The sequence below is a fragment of the Penaeus vannamei genome, chromosome 37, assembly GCF_042767895.1.
Source record: "Penaeus vannamei isolate JL-2024 chromosome 37, ASM4276789v1, whole genome shotgun sequence".
Taxonomy (NCBI): Eukaryota; Metazoa; Arthropoda; class Malacostraca; order Decapoda; family Penaeidae; genus Penaeus; species Penaeus vannamei.
The window spans coordinates 959,677-969,676 of record NC_091585.1 but is presented as its reverse complement, the minus strand read 5'-3'; the positions used below and the strand labels follow the sequence as shown (position 1 = coordinate 969,676).

At 51.9% G+C, this 10,000-nt stretch overlaps 1 protein-coding gene across 1 annotated transcript in view; it reads left to right on the top strand.

The window, feature by feature from the left end:
• The window catches only part of DAAM (disheveled-associated activator of morphogenesis-like protein), a 135,367-nt gene that overhangs the window by 100,582 nt on the left and 24,785 nt on the right, over window positions 1–10,000 (top strand). The window contains exons 17-20 of the mRNA XM_070115147.1: window positions 401–525; window positions 2,790–2,951; window positions 7,262–7,443; window positions 8,632–8,815. Of these exons, the coding sequence (XP_069971248.1) occupies window positions 401–525; window positions 2,790–2,951; window positions 7,262–7,443; window positions 8,632–8,815 (653 nt within the window). The remainder of the gene's footprint in view (window positions 1–400; window positions 526–2,789; window positions 2,952–7,261; window positions 7,444–8,631; window positions 8,816–10,000) is intronic.

The following is a 10,000-nucleotide window of genomic DNA, read 5'->3' as shown; positions in this document are numbered from 1 at the left end:
TTCCTCCTCCTTCCTTCCTCCTTCCTCCCTTCCTCCACCTCCATCCTGCTTCTTCCTTCCTTCCTTCCTCTCTCTTCCCCTTCCCCCCTCCTCCTCCCTCCACCTCCTTCCTTCCTCCCTCTCTCCTCCCCCTCTCCTCCCTCCCTTCCTTCCTCCTCCTCCTTCCCTCTCCTTCCTCCACCTCTCTTTCTCCTCCCTTCCTCCTCCTCCTCCTCCCTCCCTTCCTCCTCCCCTTCCTCCTCCCCTTCCCCTCCATATCCCCCTTTCCTCCCTCCTCCTCTTCCTGCACTCCCCCTTCCTCCCTCCCCTTCCCACTCCTCCCCTTTTCCTTCCTCCTTCCTCCCTCCCTTCCCTTCCTCCCTTCTCCTCTCCTTCCTCCTCCTCCCCCCCCACTCCCCAGGGCGAGAAGACGCTGGAGAGGATGAAATCTCACCGGGCGCAGCTGAGCGTCCTGGAGAACCGCCGCCAGCAGAACTGCACCATCCTGCTGTCCAAGCTCAAGATGACCAATGACGGACTCATCAGGTGAGGGAGAAGGGGAGGGGAGGGCTGGGGGGGAGGGGGGGAATGGGGAGAGAGAGGGAGAGGGAGAGGGAGGGTTGTAAGGGGGCATGGAGGGGAATGGGGGAGGCGAAGTGGGGAGAGAGAGGGAGGGAGGAGGGGAGTGAGAAGGGGGTATGGGAGAAAGAAGACTGGGAGGAGGGCATGGAGGAGAGAGAGAGAGGAGAGGGGGAGAAGGGGAGGGCTGGGGGGGGCATGGGGGAGAGAGGAGGGAGGGAGGGGAAAGGGAGGGCTAGGGAGTGGGGGGAGGGCATAGGGAGGAGAGAGAGAGGGGAGGGGGAAGTAAAGGAGCTGGGGGCATGGGGAGAGAGAGAGAGGGAGGGGAGGGAGGAGGAGGGAGAAGGGAGGAGAGGGAGGCATGGGGGGAAAGAAGAGGGAGAGGGGAGAAGGGGAGGGCATGGGGAGAGAGGCCAGGAGAGGGGGAGAGAGAGAGAGAGAGGGCATGGGGGAAAGAAGAGGGCTGGGGAGGGAGAGAAGGGATTCATGGGGAGAGAGAGGGAGGGGGAGGAGGGCTGGGGGGCATGGGGGAGAGAGAGGGAGGGGGAAGGGAGAGAGAGAGAGGGGGAGGGCATGGGGGAAAGAAGAGGGAGTAGGGGTGGGGGAGGGGGAGGGGTAAGAGCTGGGGGGGCATGGGGAGAGAGAGGGAGGAGGGAGAAGGAGAGGAGGGCTGGGGGGGGCATGGGGAGAGAGAGTGGAGGGGGAAGGAGAGGGGGGAGGCTGAGAGGTGCATAGGGAGAGAGAGTGAGAGAGGGAGATGGCTACGGGAAAGAGAGGAAGGGGAGGAAGGGCTAGGGGGTGCATGGGGAGAGAGAAGGGAAGGGAGAGGGAGGAGTGGCATATACGGGGGAGAGAGGGGAGGGAAGTTATGAGAGGGGGCATGGGGAGAAGAGGAAGGGAGGAGGGGGAGGAGTGCTGGGGGGGGAGAGAGAGAGGGAGGGAGGGGAGGCATGGGAGGAGAGGGAGGAAGGAGGGAGGCATAGGGAGGAGAGGGAGAGGGAGGAGTACTGGGGGGGGGGAGAGGGAGGGGTTAGGTGAGGGCATGGGAAAGAGAGGAGGGGGAGGGAGAGGGTGGAGGAGTGCTGGGGGCATGGGGAGAGAGAGGGAGGAGGAGAGGGCATAGGAAAAGAGAGGGAGGCAGGGGAGAGCAAGGGAGGGTGGGCTGGGTGGGGAGAAAAGAGAGGGAGAGGGTTAGAGAGGGCTACGGGAAAGAGAGGGAGAGGGAGGAGTACTGGGGGGGCATGAGGGGAGAGGTTAGAGAGGGCATGGGAGAAGAGAGGGAGGGCATGGAGGAGAGAGGTGGAGGGCTGGGAAAGGGGGGGCATGGGGAGGAGAGGGAGAGGTTGGGGAGAAGGGGGAGGGCATGGGAGAGAGGGAGTGGTTTGGGGAAAGGTGGGGAGGGCTGGGGGAGTGAAGGGAAGGGAGAGAGTGGGGAGAGGAGAGGGCTTGGGGGAGGTTTGGGAAGGGGGGAGAGCTTGGAGAAGAGGATGGAAGGGAGGAGGAGAGCGTGGGGAAGTAGAAGGGAGGGAGAGAGTAGGGAAGGATAGGTGGGAGGAGAGATGTCACCAGGGGAAATTCGCGTCCAGTGCTGGCAAGGAAAGTGCTGGAACAGATTATCCAAGAAACTTCATTTGTTTCGTTATTAGTATAGTAATACTAGTGATAATGATGATTTTTATAACAATGGTAATAATGACGACGATGATAATGATAGTAATAATAATAATAAAGATGATAATGATAGTAATAATAATAATAAAGATGATAATGATAGTAATGATAATAATAAAGATGATAATGATAGTAATAATAATAATAAAGATGATAATGATAGTAATGATAATAATAACGACGATAATAATGATAGTAATAATAATAATAAAGATGATAATGATAGTAATAATAATAATAACGACGATAATAATGAAAGTCATGACAATAAGAATGATCACAATGATAGTAATGACGATAATGAAGATGCTAATGAAAACGACATCCCCGCCCACCCCACCCACCCCGACGCCCACGCCGCTCACCCCGCCCACGCCGCCCACGCCCACCCCGACGCCGACTCCGCCCACCCCGCCCACGCCGAATGATCACAATGATGGTAATGACGATAATGAAGATGCCCATGAAACCCACCCCCGGCCTTACCCCCGACGCCCACAGCACTTCCACGCCGCCCACCCCACCCACCCCGCCGCCCACCCACGCCGCCCACGCCCCAGGGTCCTCCTCAAGATGGACAGCGACGGGGAGTTGGCGCCCGACATGGTGGAGCAGCTTCTCAAGTTCACGCCCACCGCCGAGGAGAAGGTCATGCTGGAGGAACACGCCGACGAGATCGAGAACCTCGCCCGCGCCGACAGGTTCCTCTACGAGATCTCCAAGTGCGTCCTCGGTGGTTGGTTGGGTGATTGGGTGATTGGTTGGTTTGGTGATTGGGTGATTGGGTGATTGCTTGGTCAGGTGATTGGGTGATTGATTGGTTTGGTGATTGGGTGATTGGATGATTTGATGATTGATTGGTTGGGTGATTGGTTAGGTGATTGGGTGGTTGATTGTGTGATTGGTTGGTTGGGTGATTGGGTGATTGGTTGGTTTGGTGATTGGATGATTGGTTGGTTAGGTGATTGGGTGATTGGTTGGTTAGGTGATTGGGTGATTGGATGATTGATTGGTTAGGTGATTGGATGATTGATTGGTTAGGTGATTGGGTGATTGGATGATTGATTGGTTGGGTGATTGGATGATTGATTGGTTGGGTGATTGGATGATTGATTGGTTAGGTGATTGGGTGATTGATTGGTTAGGTGATTGGGTGATTGGATGATTTATTGGTTAGGTGATTGGATGATTGATTGGTTAGGTGATTGGGTGATTGGATGATTGATTGGTTAGGTGATTGGATGATTGATTGGTTAGGTGATTGGATGATTGATTGGTTAGGTGATTGGATGATTGATTGGATAGGTGATTGGGTGATTGGATGATTGATTGGTTAGGTGATTGGATGATTGATTGGTTAGGTGATTGGATGATTGATTGGATAGGTGATTGGATGATTGGATGATTGATTGGTTAGGTGATTGGATACATCATCATTAGGTGATTGGATGATTGATTGGTTAGGTGATTGGATGATTGATTGGATAGGTGATTGGGTGATTGGATGATTGATTGGTTAGGTGATTGGGTGATTGGATGATTGATTGGTTAGGTGATTGGGTGATTGGATGATTGATTGGTTAGGTGATTGGATGATTGGTTAGGTGATTGCGTGATTGGATGATTGATTGGTTAGGTGATTGGATGATTGGTTAGGTGATTGGGTGATTGGATGATTGATTGAGCATAGGTGATTGGTGATTGATGATTGATTGGTTAGGTGATTGGGTGATTGATGATTGATTGCTTAGGTGATTATGATTGATGATTGATTAATAGGTGATTAGTGATTGATGATTGATTGGCTAGGTGATTGCGATTGGATGATTGATTGGTTAGGTGATTGGATGATTGGTTAGGTGATTGGGTGATTGGATGATTGATTGGTTAGTGATTGATGATTGATTGGTTAGGTGATTGGATGATTGATTGCTAGTGATTGATGATTGATTGATAGTGATTGGGTGATTGATGATTGATTGGTTAGGTGATTGGATGATTGATTGGATAGGTGATTGGATGATTGATTGGTTAGGTGATTGGATGATTGATTGTTGGTCAGGTGATTGATGGTGATTGATTGGTTAGGTGATTGGGGTGATTGCATGATTGATTGGATAGGTGATTGGGTGATTGGATGATTGATTGGTTAGGTGATTGGATGATTGATTCGTTAGGTGGTTGGATGATTGTTTGGATAGGTGATTGGGTGATTGGTTGATTGATTGGTTAGGTGATTGGATGATTGATTGGTTAGGTGATTGGATGAGTGATTGGTTAGGTGATTGGATGATTGATTGGATAGGTGATTGATGATTGATTGGATGATTGGGTGATTGAATGATTGATTGTGAAGGTGTCCGCTTGGTTTGGTGATTGGGTGTTTGGATGATTGGTTGGTTCGGTGATTGGGTGATTGATTGATCAGGTGATTGGGTGATTGGTTGATTGGGTTATTGGTTGGTTAGGTGATTGGGTGATTGGATGATTGGTTGGTTAGGTGATTGGATAGGTGATTGGATGATTGGTTGGTTAGGGGATTGGGTGATTGGTTGGTCAGGTGATTGGGTGATTGGTTGGTTAGGGGATTGGGTGATTGGATGATTGGTTGGTTAGGTGATTGGGTGGTTGGTTAGGTGATTGCAGGATTGGTTGGTTAGGTGATTGGAGGATTGGTTGGTTAGGTGATTGGAGGATTGGTTGGTTAGGTGATTGGAGGATTGGTTGGTTAGGTGATTGGGTGGTTGGTTGGTTAGGTGATTGGAGGATTGGTTGGTTAGGTGATTGGGTGATTGGTTGGTTAGGTGATTGGGTGGTTGGTTAGGTGATTGGATGATTGGTTGGTTAGGGGATTGGGTGATTGGTTAGGTGATTGGGTGATTGGTTGTAGGGGATTGGGTGATTGGGTGATTGCTTGGTTTGGTGATTGGGTGATTGATTGGTCAGGTGATTGGGTGATTGGTTGGTCAGGTGATTGGATGATTGATTGGTTAGGTGATTGGGTGATTGAATGATTTGTTAGGTGATTGGGTGATTGGCTGCAGATTGTGATTAGTTAGGTGATTGGATAATTGATTGGTTAGGTGATTGGGTGATTGAATGATTTGTTAGGTGATTGGGTGATTGGATGATTGATTGGTTAGGTGATTGGTTGGCTGTAGATTGGCTAGGTGATTGGGTGATTGCTTATATGGTTGATTAGGTGATTGGGTGACTGATTAGATGATTGAATGATTGGTTGGGTGATTGGATGATTGATTGGTTAGGTGATTGGGTGACTGATTAGGTGAATGAATGATGGGTTGGGTCATGGTTTGGTGATTGGATGATTAATCAGATGATTGAGTGATTGGTTGGCTATGTGACTGGGTGATTGATTGGCTGTTGATTGGTTAAGTGATTGGGTGATTGGATGATTGATTGGTTAGGTGATTGGTAAGCTGTAGATTGGCTAGGTGATTGGGTGACTGATTAGATGGATGATTGATTGGTTGGGCGATTTGATGATTGGTTAGGTGATTGGGTGACTGATTAGATGATTGAATGATTGGCTGGGTGATTGAATGATTGATTGGTTAGGTGATTGGGTGATTGGTTAGGTGATTGGGTGATTGATTAGGTGAATGGATGATGGGTTGGGTCATGGTTAGGTGATTGGATGATTAATCAGATGATTGAGTGATTGGTTGGCTAGGTGACTGGGTGATTGATTGGCTGTTGATTGGTTAAGTGATTGGGTGATTGGATGATTGGTTGGTTGTGGATTAGTTAGGTGATTGGTAGGGTGAGTGGTTGATTGTTTTTTTGGTCGAATGACAGGGTGATTGATTGGGTGATTGATTGGTTATCTCTTTGTTTATCTGTTTACGTATTTGCTTAATTGTTTAGTGATTTGCCAATCCAACGCCAGACCACGACGAATGTCCCACGAACGAGAATCTGGTCACTGATCTTTCTCCCCTCTTTCCTCCTCCCCTTCCTCCTCCCCCCTCTCTCCCCACCCTACCTTTCCCCTTTCCATCCACCCACCCTTCGCCTCCCGTTTCTACCCCCTCCCCTCCCTGAATCCCCTTCTCCATCCCACCCACCTTCCTAAATGTACCCCTTTCTACCCCCCTCCCTCCCTTCCTCCTGCCACCCTTCCCTCCCTTTGCCTTTCCACCCCTCCCTTCCATTTTCACCCCTCCCTCCCTAAATCCCCTTCCTCCCACCCCACCCGCCCTTTCCCTAATTCATCCCCCCACCCCTCTTCCACCCACCTCCCCCTTCCCTCCCTAAATCCCCTTCTTCCCCCTTTTCCCTCCCAAAATCCCCCCTTCCCACCCCCTCCCAAAAATCCCCCTTCCACCCCCCTCCCCTCCCTAAATCCCCTCCCTTCCCCCTCCTAAATCCCCTTCCCCCTTCCCTCCCACAATCCCCCTCCTCTCCCTCCTCCCTAAATCCCCTCCTTCCCCCCTCCCCTCCCTAAATCCCCCTTCTACCTCCCCTCCCAAAATCCCCCCTCCTTAATCCCCCTACCACCCCCTTCCCCTTTTCATCCCCCTCCCTCCCAAAATCCCCCCAAAATCCCCCCTACCACCCTCCCTCCCTAAATCCCCCCTCCCTCCCAAAACCCCCTCCCCTCCCTAAATCCCCCTTCCACCCCCTCCCCCTCCCTAAATCCCCCTTCCCCTCCCTAAATTCCACCCCCTTCTCCCTCCCTAAATCCCCCTCCTTCCCCTCCCCCTCCCAAAATCCCCCTTCACCCCCCCTCCCAAAATCCCCCTTCTACCTCCCTCCCCTCCCTAAATCCCCCTTTCATCCTCCCAAAATCCCCCCTACCCCCTCCCCTCCACTCCCAAAATCCCCCCTTCCACCCCCTCCCCTTCCTAAATCCCCCTTCCCCTCCCAAAATCCTCCCCTCCCAAATCCCCCCTACCACCCCCTCCCAAAATCCCTACCACCCCTCCCAAAATCCCCTTCCTCCCTCCCTAAATCCCCCTCCTCCTCCTCTTCCTCTTCCCCCTCCCACCCCTCCTCTTCCCCCCCACAGGATCGAGCACTACGAGGAGCGCCTCCGCTGCCTGCACTACCAGAAGAAGTTCAAGGAGCGGCTGGCGGAGTGCGAGCCCAAGGTCGCGTCGGTGATCAGCGCCACCAAGGAACTCCGCAACAGCAAGAGGCTCAGGAAGTTCATCGAGGTGGTCCTCGCCTTCGGGAACTACATGAACAAGGGTGAGTGAAGGGGGGGGGAGGGAGGGAGGAAGGGAGGGAGGGAGGGGAGAGGGAGGGAGGGAGGGAGAGGGTGGGAGGGAGCTCAGGAAGTTCATCGAGGTGGTCCTCGCCTTCGGGAACTACATGAACAAGGGTGAGTGAGGGAGGGAGGGAGAGGGAGGGGAGGGAGGGAGAAGGAGGGAGGGGAGGGAGGGTGGGAGAGGTAGGGAGGGGAGGGAGGGAGGAGGAGAGGGAGGGAGAGTGAGGGAGGGAGGGAGAGGGAGAGGGAGGGAGAGGGAGGAGGGAGAGAGGAGGGAGGGAGGGGAGAGGGAGAGGGAGGGAGAGGGAGGGAGGAGGGAAGGAGAGGGAGGGGGAGGGAGGAGGGAGAGAGGGACTGATAGATTGATAGACTGATATGCTGATAGATTGAGAGAGAGAGAGAGAGAGAGAGAGAGAGAGAGAGAGAGAGAGAGAGAGAGAGAGAGAGAGAGAGAGAGAGAGAGAGTTTTGAAGTATATCGCTTGCTTCTCTGACATTCTCACCGTCATGCACCCCCTCCCCTCCCTTTCAGTCTCCCCCAGCACCCCAAACTCCCCCCATCTAAATCCCCTTATCCCACCTGCATTTAATCTCACCCCATCTCATAACCTCTCTCCACCCCTCCCCTCCTCCCTTGCGATCTCATCCTCTCCAACTTCACCCCCACTCCTCCCCACCCCTCCCTCTCCCAACATCACCTTCCAGCGCTAACGCCTCCAATCTCACCCCCTCCAACTTCACCCTCACTCCCTGCACCCCATCCCAACATCACGCCCATCCACCCCCTCCCCTTCACCCACCCACCTCTCCTCCCCCTACCCCTCCCTTCCCCTACCCTCCCTTCCCACCCCTCCATTCTCCACCCCTCCCCAGCCTCCGAGACACCGCCCCGAGGCACTAACGCCCCCCTCCCCTTCCCAGCCTCCGAGACACCGCCCCCGAGGCACTAACGCCCCCTCCCCCTTCCCCACCCTTCCCAGCCTCCGAGACACCGCCCCCGAGGCACTAACGCCCCCCTCCATTCCCCACCCCTTCCCAGCCTCCGAGACACCGCCCCCGAGTCACTAACGCCTCTTCCCTTCCCCCTTCTCACCCCCTTCCCAGCCTCCGAGACACCGCCCCCGAGTCACTAACGCCCCCCCTTCTCCCCTTCTCTCCCCCCCCCACCAGGCGCGCGCGGGGGTGCGTACGGCTTCCGGGTGTCGTCCCTGAACAAGCTCACGGACACGAAGGCCTCCAGCAACCGGGCCATCACCCTCCTGCACTACATGATCCGCGTGTGTGAGAAGCAGTGGAGGGACGTCGTGCGCCTCGACGAGGACTTCCCCAGCGTCAAGGAGGCCGCCAAGGTCAAGTAAGTTGAGGGAGGGGATGGGAGGGGAAGAGGGGGGGAGGGGAAGAGGGGGGGAGGGAAGGGAAGGGGAGAGGAGGGAAGGGAAGGGGGGAGGAGGGAGGAGCAGAGGAGGACTTCCCCAGCGTCAAGGAGGCCGCCAAGGTCTAGTAAGTTGAGGGGGGGAGGGAGGAGGGGGGAGGGAAGAGGGAAGCGAAGGTAGAAGGAGAGGAAGGGGAGGTGGGAGGGGATAGGAGGAGAAGGAAAGAGAGAGGAGGGATAGAGGAAGGAGGGGTTGAAGGAGGGTCAGAAAGGGTGGGGGGAGGGGAAGAGGATGAGAAAGAGGGAAGAAGAGAAAGGAGGGAAGAAGAGGAAAGAGGGAAGAAGGAATCAGAATCAGAATCAAGACGTTTATTTAGCCATAAAACAGTAATTATATTGAGGTAAAAATACATATATTGATACATGGCTGGGCCCTCCTGGAGGACAAATCTCTTAGGAAGACCCCTTGTATGAATTTATACAGAACATTTTATATGAGCATTAGATATACATTACATATGATATAGGTACTTGACGTATTATATATTACATGAGTATCTACATATATGATTTAGCTTATAAGCACTTTATAAAGGTAGGAAACTTTGTAGAAGTATCCCAAAGTGAATCGATAAAAGGTTGACCAATAAAGAGAAAGTACAGAGAATGTGATACATAAAACATAAACGGGAGGAAGAAAGGAGAATCATTACTCATTATAAAAAAGGTAATAGCTATTGTTTTAATTTGTACTTAGATGAAGAAATTGTTGGAACATTTCTTATTTTCTCAGTTAGATTATTGCACAATACAGCAGCGTGATAATCGATGTGGGACATTCAGTAGTATTGTGTCTCATAAAATACCTCTGATGCATCCTAAAACTAACTTTGTATTTCCTACCACATTAAGACATTTTTTTTTTTAAAGAATGTAAGCAACACCAATATACATTTATTTCACAGAGTTTCAAAAGATTCTAAAGATCAGTAAATCATTCGTGTGTATGATCAAATTTCTTTAGTCCTGAAAAGTACTGTTATCATTACCACAATTACAATTAGATCACTACTGTAATCAAAATACTATACCATTTATATCTTTTTATCTATAATCATCATTATTACACCATATCAATCATCATTATGCGTTTTTATGCGTTGCTCC